General features: G+C 41.0%; 2 protein-coding genes across 2 annotated transcripts in view; one reads left to right on the top strand and one right to left on the bottom strand.

Moving 5' to 3' along the window:
* The window catches only part of afap1l2 (actin filament associated protein 1-like 2), a 37,045-nt gene that overhangs the window by 491 nt on the left and 8,887 nt on the right, over positions 1 to 27,667 (bottom strand). Inside the window, exons 2-18 of the mRNA XM_079657163.1 lie at positions 22,787 to 22,915; positions 19,639 to 19,683; positions 16,062 to 16,153; positions 7,606 to 7,717; positions 6,285 to 6,496; positions 5,582 to 5,761; positions 5,346 to 5,432; positions 5,082 to 5,166; positions 4,853 to 4,957; positions 3,985 to 4,196; positions 2,919 to 3,064; positions 2,721 to 2,832; positions 2,121 to 2,366; positions 1,758 to 2,037; positions 1,125 to 1,298; positions 860 to 1,047; positions 139 to 318 (exon numbers count right to left, since the gene is read on the bottom strand). Of these exons, the coding sequence (XP_079513289.1) occupies positions 139 to 318; positions 860 to 1,047; positions 1,125 to 1,298; positions 1,758 to 2,037; positions 2,121 to 2,366; positions 2,721 to 2,832; positions 2,919 to 3,064; positions 3,985 to 4,196; positions 4,853 to 4,957; positions 5,082 to 5,166; positions 5,346 to 5,432; positions 5,582 to 5,761; positions 6,285 to 6,496; positions 7,606 to 7,717; positions 16,062 to 16,153; positions 19,639 to 19,683; positions 22,787 to 22,915 (2,585 nt within the window). The remainder of the gene's footprint in view (positions 1 to 138; positions 319 to 859; positions 1,048 to 1,124; positions 1,299 to 1,757; positions 2,038 to 2,120; positions 2,367 to 2,720; positions 2,833 to 2,918; positions 3,065 to 3,984; positions 4,197 to 4,852; positions 4,958 to 5,081; positions 5,167 to 5,345; positions 5,433 to 5,581; positions 5,762 to 6,284; positions 6,497 to 7,605; positions 7,718 to 16,061; positions 16,154 to 19,638; positions 19,684 to 22,786; positions 22,916 to 27,667) is intronic.
* Positions 13,268 to 16,053, top strand: LOC307023700 (kelch repeat and BTB domain-containing protein 13). The gene has a single exon (XM_079657164.1). It carries the CDS (start codon positions 13,549 to 13,551, stop codon positions 15,061 to 15,063), a length of 1,515 nt encoding a protein of 504 aa, XP_079513290.1. The 5' UTR covers positions 13,268 to 13,548; the 3' UTR covers positions 15,064 to 16,053.

Raw genomic sequence — 27,667 nt, 5'->3', positions numbered from 1 at the left:
GAAATGATGTTATTTGAATGCATTTAATACAAGTTCATACACTTGCTATCATGCATCCTGATACATACATACTTCCTCACACATGGAAGTATCTTGTTTAACTGAAGCATTTGCATTTAGAAGTATGTATAGTGTCACCATGGCTTTCTGCAGGACTTTTCCTTTGGTGGCCATGATGGAAACAGGTCTGCTCTTTAGTGCAGATGCAGAGTTGACGGGGGATCCTGGGTCTGCACTGGTGTTGCTGTTGTGGGGTTGGGATGAAGGTGATGGGGATGATGATGTCGACAGTAGAGCAGGCAGGGTTGCTGCTTTAGGCTGAGGGTAAACAGTCAACAGTTGGTAAGGGAGCAAAGCAAACAGGACCCTGGCTTAAAGGTCTCCTATTATGATGTCTTTTATACCTAAATATGTGTCCCCAGTGTGTCAGTAAATAAATAATAAAACCTTTCCCTCCTTACCCACATCTCTAAAAATGGGGGTACAACGGAGCTGATCCAGATTTGCTGTGATCATTACGACATATCGGAAATGTGGGCTGGCTTTACATCCACGGCCCTATCAGAAACATCGCTGTATCACAAACAATGCGCGACGTATTTTGGAAGTAATATGGTCTTTGTTTACATTAGCAAGCATCGCTAACACTCAGAGCTAAGGACCCAGAATCAGCACTTCTCTAACCGGGCTGAAATAGAGGGGTATGAGGCATGGCTAGAATGGGTGATCTGTTGAGCAAAACGCTTTATGGACATGTTTATATATATTTTTTTGTATAATATATGCCTAAAAATAGTATAATAGGAAACCTTTAAAGGCTTATATAAATCATGTTTCCTCTGATAACCTGCACACTTACCATAGGTGAGTCCTGGAGGCTGCTGTCCAGTGTGGTCCCCAGTGTGAACGGGCCTGACTCCACCTTCTTCAGACTTTCCTTTACTTCCATCAACCGTAGCTCCACCTCCACCCTGCGGTTCTCCGCCTCCCGACACGCCTCCTCCTTCTGCTTCAATCGGGCTTCTAATGAGGCCTGCTGCTTTGGATCTGAGGATAACATGGAGCTGTCAGTCACACAGATCAGTGATGACCTTCAGTGTGTGTCACAGGAAGTGCTGATGTACCTTGGCAGCTGCTGAGCTCCTCTTTGGTTTCCCTCCTCTCTTTCTTCAGGTTTCCCAGACTGCTCCTCACCTCCTCCCGCTCTCGCTCCAGGCGGTCGCGCTCATCGATGTAGCGCCGCATATCTGCCTCTGTGCGGTTCTTGCCCAGTTTCCCTTCCACTGCACCGGGACACCCTGGGAATCAAAGAAAGATTGAAATACTGTACATTTTTAGCTAGTATAACAATCCAAATCTAGATCTATCTTGATATCCAAAGAAACAATGGTTCAGCTATCAATTCATGTCTTTAAAAACCCTTAAAAAAAACTTTGAATCAGAGAAAACAGCTTTTTAAATTCAGCAAATAATAAAACATTTGGTCAAATTCATTTTCAAGAATGAAAAAAAAAGATGCGTTCGTGATTAAAAAGCTAATTTCTTTTGGAATTGAAATCTGCATTATGTTTTGAAGGTGTTTCTTTGAGTGTAGAGGATGCAGCTTTTCACTAGGGGGAGCCATGGTAATGTAAGAATACAGAGGAAGGGAAGCAGTTTATCTAACTCAATGGTAAAGACAACAGTTACTTTTTCTCAATAAAACATTATTTTAGGAGGTTTTCCCGTTAAAGTTGGAAACGTTTTTACGTCCTCACCTATGGTATGTGCCTTGGGCCGCAGGGGGACAGGACTGTGAGGGAGTCCAGTAGAAACCGTTTGACCTTTATTGATCTGAACCCCAGGGGAGGTGAATGCCTGTGAGATTCCCACACTATTCCTCTTGGGGGTCTCCTGGCTCTGGGACGAGGTCTTGACTGGTTGAGGTGGAGGGGGAGTCTGGGGTAGTTCTGGTTCTGGTTTGCTGGTTATAGAGGTCAAACTTGTTCCATTTACCACAGATGATGAATCTGGCTCTGTGTGGCTAGTTGAGTTGGCCTGGAAATAAAAAAAATGTAGGCACAAAATATGTGATTTATGCTCAGAAAATATCAAATATGTTTTTAAATGATATAACCTACCTCTTTTATTTGAGATGCTGGGTCCTCTACTGGGACTGGGGACTCTCTAGAAGTCTCTCTGGCAGGGGGGGCTTTAGCCCCGCAGGACGTATGGAGGAAGGAGCGTACAGGGACCAGGTCCAGGTAAATCCTGTTGTCAGGGTCCTGCTCTGTTCCCTCTGAGTCCTTGCTGTCCTGTGTGCATGTCTCAAATTGTTCCTGAGGATTGTTGTCCTCACTCTCTGGCAGGACATACTCTTCAGCATCCTGTATTACACAGGAACAGGAAGTTATGAGGTGGAACGAAGCCAAATTGAGGACACAATGTAAAAAATGAAACTGAAAGTGCTACACCAATCAACATGAATGATTCATATATTTACTGGTTTTTTAGCTTGTAAAAAAAAATCACAATTTTCTAAGATTACCATCTTATTTTGCATATTTGTGGACATTAATGCTGAATCCATGTCCTTTTTTCTACAAATTAAATAAGATTTTTTGGTTTGTGGGTAAACATATTTTATAACATTTCAAAGGTGACTTTCTAAAAACTCAACAAACAGGAATATGCATCAATAATGGGAAAATATCTCAAGTTTCTGTTCCTGGATACCATACCTCTGGATCAGCTATAGACGCCACATCATCATACAGTTCATCAGAGTTGTGAGACATGGAGGGGGGGGTGTCTATGTAGTTGTTTGGCTCTGAATACCTCCTCTGCATAAAACTAGAGAGACACAAAAAGAAAAGTCCCACTTGAATATCGGGCCAAAGATACATTCACATTAAAGTGAGCAGTAGTGACGATCTTACTATAAGGAAGTCTTGGCAGCGTTGACGATGCTGGATATCCTCTCAGCGTTAACATAGTCGTATGTCAGCTCCTCGGGGTCCGTCTTGCTCCCCGTCTGGGACAGCAGGAGGCCCAGCCAGTGGCCCATGTCTGCGGACGTTTTAGCCTGAGAGAAGAGGAGAAGATCAAAGTGCATTTAGTTCATACCATGGACTTGCAACATCATGAGTCCCAAGCTTATGGTTAATGTTGCATACCCTGCGTCGGTTTGTTTTAATGAAAATATTTCAACAGCATGGGTGCCCGCAGTATTTCAATATGCAAAATGTTTTAAGGAGTTACCATGTCCCCAGCTGAGCATTAGCAATTACAGTCTCTTGATAATTCAATAATGTGTTTGAAAATGCTGTTTAGGAACACATTATTCTGATACATATAAAACAGCTATTATTATTCTGGGGGATTCAAATAGCTCATCTAATAGAAACTGTGTGAAGTAACTCATAATGGTTTGGTCCAGTTTAGTAGGAATTCAATGGGTGATAATCTTGCTGAAGTTTTGGTAAATACTGTACTTGTGAAGTTTCATTTTGTTAGATAGAAAACAAAAAGGACTCATAAAATGGTGTCAGAGCCTTTAAGACTAAACATTGGATTCCATGGCCTAGGACCAAATATGCGCTGTAGCAGGGTGGTATTGGAAACCTAATGAAATTCCCTGAAATCCCAGAGGATACACACCCTTCAGTAAAACACACACAAACATGCAGACCACCCTTGTGTGCACAAATATAATACACATAAGTTAGATGTCAGCAGAAAGTCGATTCCAGATGAGGACATGTTAGTGTTTCCTATAATAAACTGTAGACACCATTCCTGCTGACTGTTGTTTTTTTCTCCAGTTAGACTTGAGGCAATTGCTCATATTATCTTCAGGAAACAGTTTGTACGCCACTAGATAAAAGACGAGAAAGACGTCAGGGTGTAAAACTCTTACGTGATAAACAGTGTCAAACCATTTACTGAGATGCAAGACATTTGTCGGGATGTTACAAAGCAGCACAACAGACAGTGGTGGTTTACCTCCAGGGTGGCCAGCTGACTGCCATCCATATTGATCCTGAAGGAGTACAGGTGCTCGGGGATGGGGTCGGGCAGGACCCTGCAGCCCCCCAGACTCACTGCTGGCTGGCTCACTTTGTTCTTGCTCTTGTCATGGTAAAACCATAGCTGCCCCTTCTTTACAAGACACCAGCAGGTCCGCCATTGGCTGTTCACCAGCACGTTGAGGTAGCCTGACAGAGGAGAGACATTTGCAATGACTTCTTCTTCTTCTTCGTTCCATGGTCATTTGACCTTAGCAATAGTTATTTACAAGTGTTTAATGTCATATTGATTATTGCTTAAATCCAACAAACTGTTGTGGTACTTTCTTGGTGGCTAAAAGAGGTCAAATTCTCTGTGTCAAGAAATTAAAGGTTTTGAAGCTACCCCTACCCCCATTTTTTCTTTTTTTTTCCTCTATCAAATCCATGTCTCTGGTTATCCCCAGTTAGCATGATCACAATTATTTTGTTTAATGTATAACGTATATTGGTATGTAGGTATATCAGGAACATGTTGTGCTTTTTCAATTTGTATCGGGCGGTGCATAACACACACAAATAATAATAATACTTGCAAATACATACAGTATATTGGACATTTTCTAACATTCATGATATTATTCCAATAAAAGTATTATAATTTTTTTAAAGCTAAGAAGGCACATAAGAACATGTATTGACAAATCTATACTGGTATCAAAAGGAATTTACACATAGAGACTTTCACCTTCAAATACCACCTACTGTAGCAAGGGCTGTAGAATAAAAAGGAGAGGAAGTGCAACTGTGTTCATGCTTTGGGAGCTTATTTCATGGCACAAAATGCACATTAGTTCTCTGCTCACCTGAGGTGTCCACACATTTCTCTGGGCTCTCCAACGAAGAGGGTTTTTTCTTGCCAATGTTCATGAGGTTGCTAAACTTCAACCCTGCTCCATATTTTCTTTTCACTGAAGGGGAGGAGAATAATTCTGATTCAATAAAAACATTTCACACTATCAGATACGCATCACCGATGGTCTTAAACCCAAATGTTGGAAAACTGAAACAATAAAGCGTTGAGGAGTGACTCACCATCTTTGTTTTCGGGAGTGTCAGCATGGCTGTCAGTGCTGCTTCCGCTCTCTGAAGCCACTGAGTATCTCTCACTCAATTCTCCCTGAGAGTTCAAATCAACATATTAGTCATACTGTATTAGGCAAGTTCTTTAGAAATACACAAAAAAACTGTTACAGAGCCCTACAGTTTATATATATGCCTTTCAGATCTCCTCTACAGGTTATCTGAGCAAAGAAAGACACACACACACCAAAGCAAAAATGTTTTAAATAAGCGTACCTTTGTACAAATGAGCCTTGGGGAGTCAGACTGTGAGTGCTGTGCATCACAGTTTTCAGCTGGCTTGGGACTGATCTCCTGTATCACCTAATGAACAGGAGGTTGATAAGTCTCGACATATTCAAATGTTATTTATGAATTAAAACACAATCTAAATCACACAACAAACGTATTAACTATTGTTAATAAGGTAAAGAAACCATGACAACATGACCCACACAGTTTCTGAGTCCTACCTTCAGCCACTGCTCCGTCTGCTCCTTGCTCTGCAGGCCGAGCACGATGGCCTCCCCTCCAACTGGAACGATTTTTAATTTGTGCTCTTTCCTCTTCATCTGCTTCTCCTTGTAGACCACACTGCAGCCCAGCAGATTCACATCCAGGAGAGGCGTCTGCTCCTTGGAGCTCTTATAGCACTGTGAGAGGCAGAGATAACACAACACTTTAATAAGAAATAGTACAAATCCAGCTCCAGGACCCTGGTATTAGGCATTTTGGCTCCTTGGCATGGGGGGCTTTCTCACTATTGTCAACCCAGATTAGGACCACATCATAATACACCAACTTATACATTTATTTACATTGGATTACACTTTTCCATTCTTTAAAGGTCACCTATTATGCAAAATCCACTTTTTCATGTCTTTTATACATAAATGTGTCCCCTCTGTGGAAAGAGATTCTGAAAGTTTCAGGAAAAAAGACCTCCTCTCTTTTTGTCCTGATCTATTTACAGAAAATCCGGTCTGAAAATGAGCTAATCGGATTTTGGCCACTTTGTGATGTCATAATGTTTTTTTGGTTGTGTAACCATTAGCCAATAACCAACCAAGTGACACCCGCCCAACTTATCACCTGAATCTCCTCCTAGAGCACCATTGTGTTTTTTAACCTTAAAAAGGGGCTTTAATTCAAACTCCCGCAGTGTCTTTCACCGACCTGCAGGCGATGGTCTTTGATGACACACAGCTGTTTGGCCCACTGTCCGAGCCACTTCTTCCTCCACAGGAAGGCGCAGATCCGAGCGTCCTTCATCAGCTCAATGGACGCCTCCGCTGAAGGCCACTGGTGCTGCGCTGATTCTGACTTTCCTTTGGTCACCTCTTCCTCATCGTAGGACTCGTACGAGCTGCTAACTGCATCCCCGTCATCTAAGAAACAAAAACATGATAAGAAACTAAAGCAAAGAGGCCACAAGGGGAGAGGGTGGGTTGGGGGTGAAACGGCATGAGTAGCAGCAACACAAATGATGACACTGTTAAATGATGTCAATGTATGACTCATTGATCATGATGACATCCTCCAGAGAAGAGGATTTCCTTGCAACAGCCACATGAGCTGTTGAAGTATTGATAAGAGATGGTGACGGGATAAAGATATGATGAAAAGGAGAAAAACAAACGAAGGAAATTGATAAGATAAGACTGATGAATGACTTTTGTCGCATGTCATGAGGTTGTTTCTCTACATGCGAGACGCTGGTCATGCTCGACAACGGCCCGTGCACATGCCGTACATAAACACACACACATCCAGTGATGGAGAGGTAGCTACCCCTGTTGATAACAGCATAGATCACACTGTCAGAGCTGTGCACTCGCATCCAGGGCCCTGAGAGGCCAAAACAGTCCAGATCTAACAACATCATAGAAAACAGGAAAAAGAAGGAGGAGAAGAACAAGAACAAGAAGAAAAGGAAAAGAAATAAGAGAGAAGTTACATCTAAAATAGAAAATGCCTAATTAACACTATTCACCTACAGTATATATTGAATTAAAGATATTTTTATAGCGGGTGTCAGCGATAAGAGCAGCAGGTGTTAAAACAACAAGACCAATCCATGACACCATAGCTGTGGTTTAATGATATTTAAGTAATGCAGCAGTTCTGATAAAACACCTTGTGAGCTATTAAAGTGACTTATTTACCACAGCAAGCCCCAACTAGTCATATGATCTTAATGTATGATAACGTCTTTTATTTCTTTTTGTGACATTCTTCTTGCAGTGCGTGAAACCGCCTTCTCAGATAACCAGAGATGTTTCCTGTTAAGAATAGATACATCAGAAAAGTGTGTCAAAATGTTTCCATGACGGTAAACAGCTCAAGCTCAGAGGTTAAGGTGTTGTGAAAAACAAAATAGGCTTTTAACTCACGTAGTGTTAGTTTCCTTTAACTAGGCCTTACCGAGAGGATTCTAAAATGTTGTGGCGTAGGTTTAAAGAGTAGAAGAAGAGTGACATTCAACAAGAGTTTTTACCATTGAAAGTTTCCTCGTAGGGCTGAGCCTCCTCATAGTAGCTCTCTGAAGGGTCTAAACAGGCGGGAGCAGGAACTGGAGGTAAGGGGAACGGCTCTCGACTCAGCACACCCTGACAGATGAGAGGAGGAAGAGACAATATGAAGGTTTACACTCACATGTACGTCCAATGATTGTCCTGAGGAGGAAAATGGCCAGGTTAACAAATACACACCTACTGTAGATACGCACATAATCCATGTATTCTCCCTCCAGGCTAAACATGTCTAATCCAGCTGTCAATTAAGGAGTAAGTAGGGAATTCCTCATGTAACCAATCGCAGTCTGACCCCGTGCACTAGAGAGTTACATGTTAACCTTCAGGGACGGGTGTGTGAGAGCTTGGAAAAGCGAGCATGTATTTAAATGTGTGTGTGTGTGTGGGCCTCGTGGTTTTCCTGAAATCAATCAGCAGTCTGGCTTTACTTCTGTCCTAATTCAAATCCCCTGTGTGGTAAAAGACTGTCTGCCTGCTCCTTCCCAAACCGCTGGAAAACACCAGACTCTCTGTTGCTTGGCTGCGTCACAATTCATTTAGAATATCTCAATAATCAGTCAGTTGATCAGTTTGAAAATACATTTTGGAGACATCTGTCAACACTTTTTCTACTTAGCTTTTCTTGAGTTGTACATTTTAAAGAATGGATTTGAAATGTAAAACCAAATGTTTGATGAATATTAATTGTTGAAAGTGTAACATTTCTCAACATAGGCAGAGCGTTCGGGAAAACATGTCAAGATTTGATCTATGATAACTATGGACTGACTCAGCATGTGACGGAGCCCACGCACAATAAGGGGCACACTGGACCTAATCATCTCAAAGGGTCTGAATATCTCAAAGGTTGTGGTGACTGATGTTGCACTCTCTGATCATTCCTGTGTTTTCTTTAAGAGCTCTATTTCTGTTCACAAAAATGTTCAAAAAGAGTTAACCACAACCACGCGATATTTAACTGAAAATACTAGGGAAATGTTTACTCAGAATATTTCTTCCACACTTAACCCTGCTAACATCTCAGTAAATGAGCTAGTAGATCATTTTAATTCAAAAATAAAAAATGTTATAGATGCCATTGCTCCAACTAAGGTAAAGGAAGTGACTGGCAAGAAAATATCTCCATGGAGATGTGGCCATGAGCGTGAACACAGAAAAAAGATTTGGAAAAACTTGTCCATGCTTTCATCTTCAGCAGACTAGACTACTGTAATGGTGTCTTCACAGGTCTTACTACAAAATCCATTAGAAAGCTGCAGCTGATTCAGAATACCGCTGCTCGAGTCCTCACTAACACTAAGAAAGTGGATCACTCCTGTTCTGAAGTCTTTACACTGCCTTCCTGTGTGTCAAATAATTTATTTCAAAAATATTGCTGCTGGTTTATAAAGCTTTGAATGGTTTAGGCCCAAAATACATTCCTGACCTCCTGCTAAATTATGAACCATCCAGATCTCTCAGGTCTTCAGGGACGGGTCAGCTTTCTGTCCCCAGAGTCAGAACTAAACATGGAGAAGCAGCGTTCAGTTATTATGCTCCAAATATCTGGAACAAACTCCCAGAAACCTGCAGGTCCGCTGCAACTCTTACTACATTTAAATCCAGGATGAAGACTTTTCTTTTTGCCGTTGCTTTTAATTGATATATTCATATCTTAAACTGCACTCTAACTTTTATTATCTTTGCTTTTAAATGAGTGTTTTTAAATGTCATTTTATAATATGTTTCTTAATGTCTTTCATTTTTGTAAAGCACTTTGAATTGCCTTGTGTTGAAAGTTGCTGTATAAATAAACTTGCCTTGCCTTGCCTATTAAACATGAAGGTTGTGCAATGTTTCATTATCTATCCATTTGTGCAGTGTCATACAACCACACATCTGGCATTTGCTGCCAATTCTTGTTTTTTCAAACAAAAAAATACAATAGATCCACTACAAACAAGGATTCAGGGATACCGTCACATTTATCTAAAAATATGTTATTATCCTCTGAAAGTGTGAAAGACATTATTTCAACCTCCTGGTGATTAGTTTATTTAAATGTCACGCTGGAATTAGATCATCAGGTGTTGAGCATTGACAAGGAGGCGTGTGGCGCGGTGGTTTGTGTGTAGGTGTTCGGATCAGGGGGTCACAGGTTCAAACCCCACTGCAGTCAGCATGTCGTTGTGTCTCTGGGCAATACACTTGACCCAAATTGCTCCTGTGGGGATTGCCCACAGTATTGAGTATGTAAGTTGCTTTGGATAAAAGCATCTAATAAGCAACATGTAATGTAACGACAAATCCCTTTCATAGTCATACTCTGAAACTCCCTGTAAGTTGGAATTTAACCTGTGAATACAAGTCTCCAGCTATCTACTTATCTATAGTGGCAAGCAGAAGATTAAAGATATGCAAGTTTTGTCCTGTTTTGAACATACTAAATCTAAGATGACGTACCTGCTATAAAATTTCAGTTATGCCAGTGAAGATGATGTTTTTCTCTACCAACATAGAGAGAAACATCATGGAGGAAAGATGGACGATGAAGATGAACGTCCATACAGAGAGGATTCTCACTTATACTTATCCCCCTCTTACAGATCAAAACTATTCTGTTAATGTGGCACGAAGGCAAAACATTCGGGAAAATTCAAATGAGTACATGTTGCAAAAGTCTGATGTTTGTCCTCAAGTGAACTCTGTGAAACCCGACAAGTTGAGTGACAAAAAGCGATCACTTAACTATGTCTAATGTTTCTTCCCACCAGTGATCCTTCATATTTATTTTATTTACCCCAAGGCTGTCACAATTTCTGCAAGATCATAGAAATATGAAATAAAACCCTGGAGCAGAGCAGAGCTGCAGCAATCATGCAAACCATGCCTTAGGGAGGCAATAGCTGTGAAAAAGTGTAAGCCGAACATTTTAAAGTATTTCACAAGATCAGAGTTTGTTTAATTTAGGCTGGGGATCACTTGGTAAAAACTGCTTCCCTTCTATGTTTGATAAAGCAACAAGCTATTCCCTTCCTGCAATATAACCCTGAAATCAACTTGATAATGCTTGGTGTGGAAATAAGTTTCTCTCTTGGACAAAATGAATTAAACAAAATGAAAAAGTCAGTATTTCAGTGTGTATGGTGGTTACCAATCTGTGGCAGTATAATTATACCAGAGTTACTGGTGCAGCTTAGATTTACAATTCAACAAAATACTAAACAACAAATCTGTTTGTATAAAAATCAGGATTTCTGTATGTGGGCTGTTAGACAGTCAGACTCCAGTGAACAGGGATTTCCCTGCTCTTGAGCTCTTTTCCCACCATATCTTACACATTTCCAGTAATACATAGCAGATGCAGTAAGCCGTCATAATAACTGGCGTCATGTCAGAGTGAGCATACAGTCATAGTGACGGAGACTTGTTTGTGTGATTAGCCTCAAAAACTCAGATGTTATCACTGCGGTTTAAGGAGAGTAACATCAGTTTTACATTATAGAGCTGTTTTCACAATGCATGTATCAGCAAAAACAAATGTCAGAATGTCATATCACTTACAATTTCTCTCTTCATAATGATGCAATGCCAAGCAAATAATAATTATGACCTAATTGTAAACTGATGTGAGAAGTTTCAACTTGTATTTCTGGGTAAAAACAGACTTTTCAAATATAGTTGTAACAGATAACCATCAAAAATGGCATTACATTTACATGTGCCAGTATGAAAGCCTTAGATATGTGCATCATTTATCACCGGTAAACCAACAGTTAGGTGGAGCAAAGCCATTGTTAATGATTGCAGTTACACATATAACTAGCCAGAATGTCTGCCATCAGGAGTTAAGTGTGTCATTAATTTATTTGGCTCTCACTACTGATTTTTTGTCCCAGAATCTCAGCCAAAATTCTAAATAAAAACACGACCGAGCCCCATGAATATTATAAATGAGTTAAAGGGACACCAGTATGTTTAGCCAACCTTTTAGATGAGGAGATACAAGATGGACGATGCCACGAATCACAGCAATAAAGTGGAATTAAGCCACTTTTACAATGGTGGAAATAAACAAGACTTTGGATCAAGGGATCTACTGTAATACAAATTGTGCCACTGACTGATAAAATACTTGCATATTAAAATAAACCAAAAAAGGGCTTTATTGAAGATAAATAATTGTGTATAAATAATCAAATAGTGTAACTTGATTGCATCAAATAGACGAAGGAATAGGGAATAAAGTATGTGATGTTGTGGTTTTAGAAAACATCCATATGACTAACCATAAAAGAGGTTTTTTGGGAACACATAACCCAAAAAGTGGAACAGCTTCAAAAGTTCAAGACCTGTGAGGTACTTCATAAGAAAAAGTGTTTCCTGTGAGGAAAGAGACTTGAGTAGAAGTGTACACGTACACACACACACGAAAGCTCAGTGTAAACCGCTCCACGGTGAAAAACCAGCAGTTCAGGCATCTGTTATTAATTAAAACAAAGAGGCAGGCATTCCAGAGCAGCAGCAGCAGCCCCCCCCCCCGACCGCCCAACCACCCTTATCTCTATCTTCTTTCTCTTTCTCTCCACATTTCACTTATCTGAAATAATAATAATAATCTGCCTGTTGTTTGGGCCAAGGCTAAGGAGGAGTATGGCAGCCCATTCCTCAGACCAGCTGGACTGATATTAAAGCAAAAGGGAAAATGAACATGAACAGTTTGTCTGTAAGTTTATTTCTTTAGAAGACTGAGCAATTAATCCAACACTAAACTATTCACTTTAGTCTCTTTCTTGCATTTCTCACACACATATCCTAACCACAGAGACATCGGGTAGAAGGAATGGATGGAGGAGTCAGAGCATAAATAACAAAAGCAAGGAGAGGGGCGGCGGAGGAGGAACAGGGGTGTGGTGGAGGGGCTTCGAGTAGAGAGTGGGAAAAAGAGGCCAAAAAACGAAACATTCGGAGAAACATGGAAAATCCCTGGTTCCCATGCCAAGAATCCAGCACAGCACAGCAAAAAAACACACACACACACACACACACACACACACACACACACACACACACACACACACACACACACACACACACACACACACACACACACACACACACACACACACACACACACACACACACACACACACACACACACACACACACACACACACACACACACACACACACACACACACACACACACACAGGGCCTGCCGGGAGCTATGAGCAAAGGAGAAGGTATTGATCAAAATAATCAGCTTTCGGAAAAATTATCTTGGCCTTTCCTATCCTTCCACTGCTCTGTATCTTTTTGGCAGGGCACACTTGTGTGAAATGCAAACTATTTTTTATAATGTTTGAAGCATGAAGGAAAATGAAAAAATAAGACAGCTGGAGAAGCAAGAAAAATATAACATGACACAGATTTTACCTATGGTGTGTATTATTTTGTCTTATTGGGAATCTCTTCACCTGTATTTTGGTTTCCCCCCCAATGTTTATGTATTCATTTTAACTGTATACCATGGATGAAAAAAACACACATGTGTAAGAATTGTAGTCAACTAAACCGGACCTGAAGGGGCAGTGCTGGCAGTCTAATCATGAATAATTCAGCGAGTGCCCACTGTATGCTAGCCAATTATATTGGGGTTATGATAATGACCAGTTGCCGGCAGCCACATTACCGCTCAGTGTGCATGTCAACAGTTTTCCTTTCCTTGGCTGACGCTTGCGAGTGGCGCAGCTGCTATCTATAGTACGACTCTATTTTCAGACCATGCCGACGGGACGCAATGGAAGTCTCACAAGCCTTTATTTACCGACCAGTTGTGGGGGAAAAATGGCAAAAATACACTCGAGTCACACGCTGCATTGTCACTTGAGATTTGGGAAGAGAACAGATCAGGGTTTAAGAGACCATGGAAGAGCCTGAAGGCCTGGGAGTCAACCGGGATATTCATGCAGGGAATGCAACCCTTGATCTGGAGGACAGAGAGCACTGGGGGGGCTGTGTGAGAGTCAGGGTGGAGGAGAGCTGGTTCACTGTGGAGCGGGACTTGCTTGTGAAGAAAAGCAACTACTTCAGTGCCCTCTATCAGTCTGGGATGATGGAAATTCACCAGGACGAGCTCTACCTGAAAGGAGGAGTACATGCAAGGGGTTTCCTCATCGCCCTTGCTGTCTGCAGGGGAGAGACCCCACCTCTAAATGATCCGGATGAGCTTCTAGAAGCCGTTGAGTGTGCAGCTTTCCTGCAGGTTGAATGTTTGGTGCAGCACCTTTGTGACATTATCGACTCAGACAACTGCCTCTTGCTTTACCATGCAGCATCCATCTTCGGGGTGCATGCACTTTATCACCATGCTGCCCTTTTTCTGTGTGATGCTTTTGAAGATTTGAAGGGTGCAGCCGAGAGTATGATCCCTGATGAACTGCTTCAATATTCTCAAGCATTGTCTCCGGCTTCTTACATTGCTCTTGGCACGCACTCTCCTTCAATGGAAGGGCATCACGACTCCTTTAGGGTTGCTTGCTACCTTGATGAAGAAGAGGAAGATTGGAAGCATCTGACTAACCTTCCAACTCTTTGCAGCACCTCCATGGCGGGAGTTGCAGTTCTTGACAATCAGTTGTACATTGTGGGGGGAGTTTACGGGTACGGTAAAGACACAGTGGACAGCAGCTTCTGCTTTAACCCTGAGTCTGGGGTTTGGACTGTTCTTCCAGGTCCTCAGCAACTAAGATATGACTTCACCCTGCTGGGGCTCGAAGGCCGACTCTACGCCATTGGAGGCGAATTTCAGAAACGGACAATTTCCACAGCAGAGAGTTACGACGTTGGAAAAGGAGAGTGGACATTTATAAAAAATGCACCAAGAGCTGTAGCATCTGCAGCTTGTGCTGTTGCAAGAAGGCGGATGTTTGTTTGCTTCTGGAAACCACCAGACACTACAGATATTTACGAATACATACCAGTGAAAGACGAGTGGAAACTTGTCACCACTATGATCAAACCTCAGAGCTATGGCCATTGTATGGTAGCCCACAGAGACAATTTATATTTAATGCGCAACGGGCCTTCTGACGACTTCCTTCGCTGCCGGATGGATTGCTACAACATCACGACAGGCCAGTGGACAGGCTTGCAGGGGGACTACATCAACAGCAAGGGGGCGCTGTTCTCTGCAATGATAAGGGCGGACTCTGTGTTCACTGTGAAACACATGCTTACTCTTGAATACTCCATCACTGGAGATGGATGGAAGCCCCGCAGACAGATGAAGGGATTTCCAAAGAGTGGCTCACTGTGGACGTGTTTACTCAGGCTTCCCAAGACGGGGCCAGTTGTGCCACAGCTGGATGCAGGAGAGGAAGGAGAAATGACTTTGACAGACACATCTGAGGGATTTGTGGAAGCTCTACTCCAAATGTGAAATATTGCACAATTGAAAAACAATGTTTCGTTTTTTCGGGTTTCTTAACTAAAATACTATGAATTGTAAAACACTAATAGAAAAAGATTCTGATGTTAAGTGTCACAAATGTGTCGATGCATTCACTTTCCCATGCACTCACATATTAACACACACACACTCACACATGCTAACACTACACATTTGCTCTTATTAGCAACAGCTGCTACTGTAGTTTATACTAGGGGAGGCCACTGTGTGTGTGTGTGTGTGTGTGTGTGTGTGTGTGTGTGTGTGTGTGTGTGTGTGTGTGTGTGTGTGTGTGTGTGTGTGTGTATGTGTGTGTGTGTGTGTGTGTGTGTGTGTGTGTGTGTGTGTGTGTGTGTGTGTGTGTGTGAGTGCAGAGTTCAAAGGCACTGACGGGATGTCCTAAACCTCTCATTCTCTACGTTTTTCCTGAAGTCACACTGGGCCAATTCAGGAGCCAACGGCCTCCCAGCCGACATTAAACACACCACAGCTCCCTTACACACTCTTGGATACTCACTTTCCCAGGTTTGCTGCCCCGTGACTGATTAAATACCTGTTTCTGTGGGAGAATACATTTCACATAGCCTCAAGTTTGTGACTCTGAGGGTTGTGGGAAATGTTTCTGGCTTGTATGGCCATCGACTACATTTGTTTAAGTACATTAAAAACCAATGGAATTCTCTGGCAACATGTGATATCAATCCATAGCCGTTTAGTTTGAACACTTAGCGTGCTTTGTCATAGTAATGTTCTTACTGTAACCAAAGACCAAAATACTGTCAATTTAATTTAGAGTCAGAATTTGTCTTTGGGCTCCTTTTAGCATACCGTTGAAAATCATGATTTCCACTGAACTCTCCCCTGTACTTTATTGAGTTCAGGAGTTCTGCTGGGGTCAATTGTGCTATTACCATTCCCATAACAGTAGCAAGGTTTAAAAAAACAACATGTTAATCCACTCTCATGCAATCAAGCTGGTAATCACTTACTGCTCTGGGGGGCGGCAAGTCAGGGAGGCTCTTCTTTGGGACAGGGACATATTTTGCTGCTTTTCCATTGACCAGGGCATCTGATCTGTCATCTTGGTCACAAAAGTACAAAGAAGGATGTCAGCCAATAACAGAAAACATTTATATTGGATGTTGAAAAATGAATGTACAAGAATCTGGATAAATCAAACAACTGTAAGGTCAAAATGTTGTCAATGTAACACTATTTCCAGATGTCTCCTATACTGTACATACCAGCTCCTCCTGGTATCCCTAACTCTCACAGACCGTACAGACCTTTCATTGTTAAATTACAGTGACCGCATAACCCAAGTCAAGGGGAAACATTTGTATGATAGCAACAACCCTATTATGCAAAACAAACACCACAGTTCAAGGTTGAGAACATTTGAGAAGACTTTGTATGAGAGATTTAGGGATGAATGTTCTCAGTGGATTTTCCCTTTAATTAACAATGGTCAGAGCTCCGTTGAGAATGAAGCTACAGCAAGGAGACAGTTAGCTTGGCTAAGCATAAAGACTGGAAACGGTGGGAAACACCTAAACTATATTTATACAATTGAGATATTACATGGTAATCATTGAGCTTTAGCGGTGCTGGTAGGTACATTTGTTCATTCTGATAAAGTCAGGCAAATAGTTTAGCCCTGCAGCCAGTCTGTCTGCTAATCTAAGTTAACTGGCTGTTGCCTATACTGTACTGTCCACCAGGTTGACATGATGAGTTAATCTCTCAAAATACAAATGTCTAAGCTACTTCCTCTCCCAATAGACATTTCACCTAGTTTCTACTTGAATAGGAAGAGCTTTGAAACACTTTAAAGATCTATTTTTAAATGTTTTTGTACCTTACTCTTAAATATACACTCACTGTAACTACAAAATCATTGAGTATTACACCACCGAAAAAAAGGCCTAGACTTGTTGAGTTTATTGCAGGACTGTAAGATATCCGGTAATGTACCTACAGTAAGTGTTTTTTTTATTAACACTGCTTGACTGTAACATTAAGATCTAAACGTCTTTCTCTTGCTCCTCAACTGTGGTTCCGGTTTAACAAATGGTCAATAATTGAGAAATTTCAATTCTCACAACTCGACCCATACTTTCCTTCAGTCTCTGTGAAAGAAAACTTGTGGCTTTGCTAGTGTCGTTACTGAAAATATGTGCGTTAAGTCTAGCGCTTGCTGAAACCACATTCTTCATCACTGTCCAAACAAAACAGGTCGGTCTCAGATGGTGGGGAGCTCTGAAGAAACAGGCAGGAAATGGTGGTTGAAAGGAGGGGAGCTGAGGAGGGGGCGCTGCTTGTTGCAGCTTATTATCATATCTGCTATACACTTGAATCATGGGAAAGGCAAATGCATTGAAATTAAATGTAATGACATAACAAGCACGCTATGGTGATTGACTGACTTGGACAACCTTAAAATACCAAAGTTTATTTCCAGATTGCATAATATTTTTTGACAAGGATACATTTATTGCTAACAAAAAGGATGCATGAGATAAACATACAGCCATGCATGCTAGTGTCTCAAGGAGGCTATTATTGAAGCTAAACGCTAAAGCCAGTAGTCTACAGCATGGTCATGATTAAGCTAAAATTATAATATTTAGCAGGCATGTTATGAAACATTTCACTAGTTATATAGTGGGGAAAAAAAGTATTTAGACAGCCACCAATTGTGCAAGTTCTCCCACTTAAAAAGATGAGAGAGGCCTGTAATTTTCATCCTAGGTACACTTCAACTATGAGAGACAGAATGGGGGGAAAGAATGCAGAAAATCACATTGTCTGATTTTTAAAGAATTTATTTGCAAATTATGGTGGAAAATAAGTATTTGGTCACCTACAAACAAACAAGATTTCTGGCTCTCACAGACCTGTAACTTCTTCTTTAAGAGCCTCCTCTGTCCTCCACTTGTTAACTGTATTAATGTCACCTGTTTGAACTCGTTATCAGTATAAAAGACACCTGTCCACAACCTCAAACAGTCACACTCCAAACTCCACTATGGCCAAGACCAAAGAGCTGTCAAAGGACACCAGAAACAAAATTGTAGACCTGCACCAGGCTGGGAAGACTGAATCTGCAATAGGTAAGCAGCTTGGTGTGAAGAAATCAACTGTGGGAGTAATTATTAGAAAATGGAAGACATACAAGACCACTGATAATCTCCCTCGATCTGGGGCTCCATGCAAGATCTCACCCCGTGGGGTCAAAATGATCACAAGAACGGTGAGCAAAAATCCCAGAACCACACGGGAGGACCTAGTCAATGACCTGCAGAGAGCTGGGACCAAAGTAACAAAGGCTACCATCAGTAACACACTACGCCGCCAGGGACTCAAATCCTGCAGTGCCAGACGTGTCCCCCTGCTTAAGCCAGTACATGTCCAGGCCCGTCTGAAGTTTGCTAGAGAGCACTTAGATGATCCAGAAGAGGATTGGGAGAATGTCATATGGTCAGATGAAACCAAAATAGAACTTTTTGGTAAAAACTCAACTAGACGTGTTTGGAGGAGAAAGAATGCTGAGTTGCATCCAAAGAACACCATACCTACTGTGAAACATGGGGGTGGAAACATCATGCTTTGGGGCTGTTTTTCTGCAAAGGGACCAAGACGACTGATCCGTGTAAAGGAAAGAATGAATGGGGCCATGTATCGTGAGATTTTGAGTGACAACCTCCTTCCATCAGCAAGGGCATTGAAGATGAAACGTGGCTGGGTCTTTCAGCATGGCAATGATCCCAAACACACCGCCCGGGCAACGAAGGAGTGGCTTCGTAAGAAGCATTTCAAGGTCCTGGAGTGGCCTAGCCAGTCTCCAGATCTCAACCCCATAGAAAATCTTTGGAGGGAGTTGAAAGTCTGTGTTGCCCAGCGACAGCCCCAAAACATCACTGCTCCAGAGGAGATCTGCATGGAGGAATGGGCCAAAATAGCAGCAACAGTGTGAAAACCTTGTGAAGACTTACAGAAAACGTTTGACCTCTGTCATTGCTAACAAAGGGTATATAACAAAGTATTGAGATGAACTTTTGTTATTGACCAAATACTTATTTTCCACCATCATTTGCATATAAAGTCTTTAAAAATCAGACGATGTGATTTTCTGGATTTTTTTTTTTCTCATTTTGTCTCTCATAGTTGAGGTATACCTTGGATGAAAATTACAGGCCTCTCTCATCTTTTTAAGTAGGAGAACTTGCACAATTGGTGGCTGACTAAATACTTTTTTGCCCCACTGTACATATTGGCCTACTGGTGTCACAAGTAGAAGTTAAGGAATCACTAAAGTAATTAAGAATGAACATGTCTTGAGCATTAAAATAGCCACTGTACTACATTTCATGGCAATCCATCCAGCAGTTGGTGATCCAACTTATACTGAAATATATTGAGCCACACTGCTGGCAAGGATAAAACTCCTTTTCTTTATAGATTATATTTCAGCTATTATAAAGGGGAAAGAAATCATCTTCAAGTATCAGTATCACACAGAAAGGAGCCTTATGAAACCCACACCTTTGCCACCTTTGTCCTTACCAGTAACAATGACTTTGTTCATGTAGATATACTCTTCGTCAGCACCTGCATGGAGACAGAAAGCACGCTTTACATTTGGGGTAGCTACAACAAACACTATCATCACATTATTTAAAGAACCAAGAGGAAATTTGATACTACTTGACAGGAAAATGTACCTCCAGTGTCAAACAAACTTTCATCATGTTAGTCAAAAGTCAATGATTAAAGGGGGAACTTGACCCAAACAAGTAGCCTATTGTGTGGACAGATGGGGCCATTATTGACACCCACTCTCACCGTGACTGGCATTCATCGGACATTATTCAGAACACTTTGCACAGATAGAGCGCTGTGTCAATTTTCTATCTTTGAGGTTTTGAAGATAGCACAACTAAATATATGATGAAGTTCCTGAACATGTTACATCTGCTGAGTCCAGTCCAAAAGAGTTTTGATGTAACCAAAACATAGGACTGTGGTTTGGTTTTACAATATATTTCCACTCAGTATTTGCATGAAACCTGTATTGACAAATAATAATGACAGCAGTATCTTTTGAAGCAATCTTTTTTTCAGTTTAATAGGCATATTATTAGGCAATATTAAAATATAATTTGGTGTCCTGTGACAAATACAAAAGCACAGTGAATTGGAAGTGCTTCATATGATGTGAGGAGTTAAACATTGCTGAACAAGTGATCAGAGCGGTCATTGAACTTGCCTTCTCTTTGCACTCAAATGTGTATGGGTTAGTGTGAGCATGAGATGATGAAACCTCATGTAATACATTGATGCTGAAGTCAGCGTAGTGAGAAAAGGACTGTATTCGGTTAAAGGTTGGTCTTAGCATGGTGGAATAATTATAAGCTGGCGAAGACGTCGCCATAACATTGCCACATAAACAGTTTGAATGTCTTTTCTTAAACAATAAACTGTGTGGTTTCAGGGTAGCAGGCTCCAGCTGGTTGCAGTGACCTGTTCTGGGAATTTGTTCCGGAGCTTCAGCACAGTTTTAAGGGAGGTTGTTTCATTGAATTAAATATTTTAGCTGACTAAGTTTATACCCTGAGAGGAAATCAAACAAAACTCTAACCTTGTGTGATACTCTGGAGAAGCTTTCTCCTTTGAAATTGATATTGCGAGGTGAAACCAAACAACAGCAGATTTAAAGTATGTTTTGCCTGTACAGTGAAAACAGATTTTCGGGGAACAGAGTTGAAATGCTATTTATAAGCTGCTGCTTAAAGGAAGTGAGCGTCCTCAAGGGATAAATGTAGCTTCGGAAAAATGATACAGCTTGGAGCCAGGAGAGGAAGTACGGAGACGAGTCCAGGACTTGAACATGGAAAAGCAAGACTGCTGGTGTGTGTGTGTGTGTGTGTACGTGTGTGTGTGTGTGTGTGTGTGTGTGTGTGTGTGTGTGTGTGTGTGTGTGTGTGTGTGTACGTGCGTGCGTGCGTGTGTGCGTGTGTGTGTGTGTGTGTGTGTGTGTGTGTGTGTGTGTGTGTGTGTGTACGTGCGTGTGTGTACGTGTGTATTTGGAATTGAGAAACACTGAGAAAGAGAAACAAAACCCATCTTGCCTTTTTCAATATAAAAATGGCAGTAAAATGATTGGGTCACTACAAAAGTGGCCAGTATTGTTTTGTAAAAATCATGAAGCAGGGATTTTTGTGTTTTCATAGCTCAAAGTTACTTTTCTTTACATCACACAAAGCTAAGATTTCTGTAGGAGCAACAGTCGTTTATTATTTCCAATTTATCACACACCTAGGGGCAGAGGCTTAATGGGGCTCGGTGTAGCACTGGTTCACATCGTAACTGACCTCCAGGCACCATTAATCACATCAGCACACCAGCGGTTGCCATATTTTCATGTTGAGTGTCAGAGCCAGTGAGCAAGAACAACAAACTTGTCTTTAGCTGTTTGACAGGAAACATTAACGTTCCATGCATCACTATATAATGAAGCGAGAGGAACTTCAATTAAGTATTTACAAAATATGAATAAGTATCATTCTAAGCAAAAATAGTTAATTCAAACATCCAAATGTGGTTTTAAGTTACCAAAATAATAATAAAAGACTGGTAGCCAACAGTGTAAGCTCTTTGAGTTGTGGGAAACGCAGGGCATGACCACATGTTATATAAGGTGCTTTGCATAAATACAGGCTTACTGCTTGAGTTTTTAAATGACCCATGGTTAAATATTTGTGGTTAAACCTCAACCAATAAATGTTAGGTCATCACAAATACCACACGTTTAAGAAATATATGAAAGGAACCCAGAGGGAATGTTTTAGACTACTTGTTTTTTTCTCAAAACTACCAAGCTTTCGTTGCTTATATCCTTCATGATATCCCTATGTACCAAGGTTAATAGAACATGCTTGGTATTTTCAATAGACCTGCCTTAATTATTCAAAAAGGGTCGATGGGATCTTATATTTCTTGGAGCTAGAAATCTAAGTACTCTACTTAAGTACACATTTTGAAATACTTGTACTTTACTATTTCCATGTTATGCTACATTCAGAGTTAAATTGTGTACTTTGTCTTTTACACATTTATTTTGTACCTTTAGTTACTTTGCAGATTTGGATTAATGAAAAATAAGACTTAGTTACACCTGGACTAAATTCACATCCACAAGCTACCCTGCATGCAGTATACAACATCATTACAACTAGCTGCACCTTTACCAGCTTTGATAACACTTTAATGCATCAGTAATTATAATCAAAACATATCATATATATTAATCTGAGATGGTCCAATTTGCAAAATAAGTACTTATTCTTCTCCCACCTCTGACTTCAGCCACTTTAATCAGTTCCTCACATTTTTCTTACACATCATACAGTTTGAGGAACCTATTTCCTTAGTTGTACACTGCCAGGTTTTTGTTATTCATTAATACAGTTAAGGGGCTTTTAAAGATGATAAGGAATGTTATAGGTATGCACTCCTTAGGCACATACTACATGCTGAGTTCAGGTCGATAAAAGGATTTTAGGACTGAAATGTTAAGCCAGTCAGCGAATAATCTATATCGGTAAAGGCTCTTTGAATATGCTCTTTTAAATATATAACAAATAAAACCAGTCATGTCCATGGTGCCTTCCCGCAATTTTCAACAGCAAGCACTTATATTTTTAATTCATACCATTGGAGGAACTGTAGGACCGGAGGAGATCAGAGAGCAAGCCCTTCTGGATGGTGGCGTTCCCACTCAGGGTCTCCTTATCCAGGATGAGCAGGAAGCGGTGGAGCTCCATCAGGAGCTGGTCCAGCACTGCAAGCAGACAGACGAGAAGGTCTCAGAGGTAGAGCAAAGTCAAAATTCCTTTATGCTAAATGGTGTTACATGTTTCTTGCAGTGAGAATATAAAAACAATGGCTTGAGACCAGAGCTGTGACAGTTCCCATCAGCAAGAAAGAGAAGAGCTACAAGCGATATAAAGCCTGTGAAGTTTCCAGGCAGAAATATTTTGCACATTATACTTTAATTTATGGCTGAAAGTTAAACTCAATGACTTTTCTTTTAACACTAAATTCGGCTGCAAATTTGTTAGCTATTTCATTCTCACTGCTGGGAATCGTGCCTCAGGCTGTGAGCTGTATGCCAACATTTAACATGGGAGACACTCTTCAGTGGTCTTTAGCTGGCATCAAGTCGATAACCATTCAGACTTTAGTCAGTCATAACTCTCATCCAGTTGATGTTGACAGCTACAAGTCTGTTTGAGGTTGTTTTGGGAGTTGTTAGAGTTTAGTGTAAGGTCAAGTCCAATGGAGGGCGGAATATGGGCCCTGTGTCGGCGGGGCCTCTGTGTCTGAGTCTGGGTGCAGCCCACACACATCCTTCAGGGGTCAGCGCTGAGCTCACAGCCCTCTCCCCTGTGTGGGGAGCTCTTTGTGCTTCCCTTCACTGTCTCTCGGCCTTATGAATAGGCCCCTTGCTACAGTGGGCCTCAGTGTTTGAGCATTTTACTGAAATACCAGACAGAAGGGGGATAAAGAAGAGAGACCTTATTAAAGGAAAAGGTGGGGCTAAGATCAGAGGGGGTGTCATCCGGTGTCATACTGTTCTTAGATACTGGAATGTATGAAATCACCCACAGTATTCAGCCTACACTGTTACCTTTTGATGTTTTCTTAGATGTGTCTGTGTTTTAAAAATCAGTTTCGGCAAATGTTAAAAATAGACAAAATGTAAAGCCCGGACGACGGTCATGGCTGTCCACGTTCTGTACTACTAAGTTTAAAGAAAAAGCTAAAACGTTAGCTTCAGTTAGCTGTGTGTAAAAGTATAGGCTTACTGAGTGATTTATGCTTCAAAGTCAAGTAAAAAATAAAGCATAAAACATTTTACAATTAATAGGAATTGATAATACTCTCGTGTACATGGAGTATGGAGCCAGAGTAGATGTATTCTTTTATTTTGAATAGAGGCTGTTTCTTCCCCCTGTTTACAGTCTAATGATAGGTTAGCTGACAGCTAGTCTAATCAAGTTTTCAAAGTAGAACAACTATAACAAAGGCTATATACTGTATATGCTTGTTGTTTATACTTTCAAATTAATGAAGTGTAAAACTTACAACTTTAACAGTTAAACGCTGAATTAGGATAGGCCTACCTACTGTAGGTGGTTAGCTAGTTAGCTGGACATGCTAACAGGGCAGCTCATGTTAGGGCAGATAATCCAGTTTAATCCTGTTTTGAGTACCAACATAGACCTTTGTTTCTTATAAATAACAATAAACCCCTGAAGTATTGCCTGCCTTTGTACCCTTGAGGACTAACCTATAACTACTGTAAAACAAACTTTTTAGAAAAATAGAAACAAACACTGACATTTATATGTCAAAAACATCAGACTCTACTCAGTAATTGAACTCTACACCACATTAATTATCACAATTTTCACAGTTATAATAAGGAGAGTAAACTTCTCCTCTCTGTTGAACCTTTTTTAAAACTGTCAGCTAGTCCACTTTGGTGGCTCCTTCCAGCTCAAACTGATAACTGGGCCTTGCGGGGGAGTACCCTCATGGCCTCTCCCCTCCTCCCTACACTCCCTCACATCAAAGAACCTCTGCAAAGGGGGAACATTTCTGCAAAATACACTGTCAGACCCCCTAAGCTTTGCCTTTCGATGATGACGAGAGGCTTTCCCAAAGCTACAAGCGAGCTGGGTTGTTTTTAATGACTCCTGCTCAAGCTGAGTCAACGTCTGCTGAGAGGCCCTGTGGTGGGAGGAGGTGCACCATGGAAAACATCATGGGTCTGAACATATATAGACACCAACACACACACACACACACACGCGCGCGCGTGCGCACGCACACACACACACACACACACACACACACACACACACACACACACACACACACACACACACACACACACACACACACACACACACACACACACACACACACACACACACACACACACACACACACACACACACACACACACACACACACACATAGGGGATGTAAAGTAATTAAAATGCTACTATACAGACTTTTCATTACATTCTGAAGAGTTGTTTAGCTGCTGATGTTTGCCTGCTCACTACGAATGTAAACATTTTCCGGTTTCTCCTTCTTTTGTGTTTGCAGAGATTGACTCCGATGGCCTTTTGGTTTGGGGGACCCTGGGAAACAGAGTCAGCTGACAGGACAGGGAGGTCTGTAGCAGGCAGTCTCTGTGGGCTACGGGTTGGCCAGACGCCCACTGCACATCCAGTGAGTGACCGCAGCCTCCACAGCATAAACAATTCCCTTCAGTCGAATGGCCAAAAGGAATAAGAGACCATCAGCCATCAAAGGTGCCTTAGCATTCCCAACTAAATAAATATATTTCTGTGATGCAATTAGAACTTGGGCAGATAAGACAAAGAAATCGCTTAACAACACAACTTTTACGTCAGTAATCAGTTGATAGGATTTTCAAACACACAGAGGGTTAGGGGAATTTCTCTTCCTCATGCCTGTGGTTGTACTTCCTGCTTTGCTTCAATACAACCATGCCATTTTGTTTGATTTCTGGCTAACTTAAGATATCCATTCAAAGTGTGGTTGATAGTGCTCTGATACGTTTGCCGATCAGCAAGGTGTACAGTAGGCTATTGTGAAAGGCCTGATTAGATTACATTTAAAGGGGACCTTTCATGCAAAATGCACTTTGTGATGTCTTTTATACATACATATGTGTCCCCGGTGTGTCGGGGAACTCACGCAGCGTCAGAAAATAAAACCCTTTCTGTTTTCCTCCGTACCCAAATATTTTAAAAACGGGTGTACAACGAGCGGATACAGATTTCCATCCGAACTGACGTCAAATCGGCAGCGGACCCACAGAAAGTTGCTATCAGAAACAATGCCTGACGTGTTTTGGATGTCTTTGTTTACATTAGCAAGTCTCGCTAACACTCAGAGCTAACCTGTACTGAAGAGCACATGTGTTTAAAAAGCAGGAAATAAAGAAAGGAAATCACCCTGTGATAAACCTGCAAGAGAAAAAGCATTTGAGCTCCATACTGCTTCAGAAATAATTCTTGACGTGGTTTAAACCCGATGGCGTTTTATAACAACCAAATTTAACTTTATCTCCAGTAGAATTCTGATCAGGCATTAGCTCCGCTTCCTCCTATTTATTTTTTTCAAGCTAAGGACCCAAAATCTGCGTTTCTCTAACAGGGCTTCAATAGAGGGGTTTGAGCAGTATGAGGGATGGCTACAATGGGTGATCTGTTTGGTATTTTGAAAAGAAAACTTCAAAGACATATTCGTGTTTTATATAGGTCTGGCCCTACAATATATTTTTCAAATAGCATGATAGGTCCACTTTAATGAATTTGGGATTATTTCCAAAACAAGATTACTATAGTGAAAGAATGGGTTAGATTTGAAAGTCATCCACCATTACATTAACATAAACAGGCCAAAAAGACCAGAGATTATACACAACAAATGCTTCCTGCAATATTTGTTTTAAGTTATTTACGTTTTTTATCAGTGCTTTGTCTCTATCTGTTAACCTTGTCTGGCCCTGGTTGTGGCTCATTCTTTAAATTAAGCTGAATTAAATTCCAAAAATAACCAACCAAGAACGTATTTGAATGCGCTTCCAACTGTGCATCTGGACTACAAACGATAGCCTACTCTTAATCTTCAACCACATCTGTCAACGTCCTGTGTGTCCTGTTAGGAGGGAGATGACAACTAGGTCCTACTGAAACTGAAACAAATTGGTCAGCTAAGGAAAGGATTAGACCAAAATAGAACTGAATTGGGCCTTTTCATTCAAAAGAGGGAAGGAATTGAACTTGGGTTTGTACCACGACTCTCCTTGTTCATTTTCACAAAATCTTCTGCCAAACAACAGGGTCATTTTGGGATCCTGGCAGCCTTTCTTGTTCCGAGAAGCTTGACGTCCTCCATCAACACTGACAGGATACATCTCAGCAGAGACGAGTGAAAGCATTTCATTTTATTGAATTAACGAGGCAGACATGGTCTCTCATTTCAATTACAACTCCTCAGGGTTAAATGTTCGTGCAAATGTTCATGCAAACATGGTCTCAAAACATATTGGGCAAATATAATCTGACAAGAATCTAATTTGCATTCCTTCCAAGTGTAGTATCAACTACAGCAAGTGTCCATACTGATCAGTAATGAGCGTTCAATATGTAACCCTTACTAAACCCATAAATCATCATCAAAGCACTCTTAATAGCAAAAGCCCCTCAAATGTTTGCCACCACTTTTCAATGTGTCTGGTCTGTACTTCTATCTTTGTATTCCTTTCTCAAATCAAACTGGCCACATTTTCCTGTTTCCTCATCATTTCATCATCTTCCTCCATCTGTCTTACTTTCAAAACAACTCCTGCATATCAATTCATGCTCCAGGAAATATACAGTTTTTCACTGATGCAATATTTGTGCTGCTTTTAAGCGTGTGTTTGCCTTTGATCAAAGCCAAACAGACTCATACTCACATAGTATCAATGTTTTTCTTATAGCCT

The sequence above is a fragment of the Notothenia rossii genome (genome assembly GCF_949606895.1).
Source record: "Notothenia rossii genome assembly, chromosome: 11".
In the NCBI taxonomy this organism is placed as follows: Eukaryota; Metazoa; Chordata; class Actinopteri; order Perciformes; family Nototheniidae; genus Notothenia; species Notothenia rossii.
The sequence above is the reverse complement of the archived record's forward strand: the minus strand, read 5'-3'. Positions and strand labels throughout refer to the sequence as shown.

Excerpts from the sequence above, each read along its gene's own strand:
- LOC307023700 (XM_079657164.1), top strand. The coding sequence starts at position 13,549 with ATGGAAGAGCCTGAAGGCCTGGGAGTCAACCGGGATATTCATGCAGGG.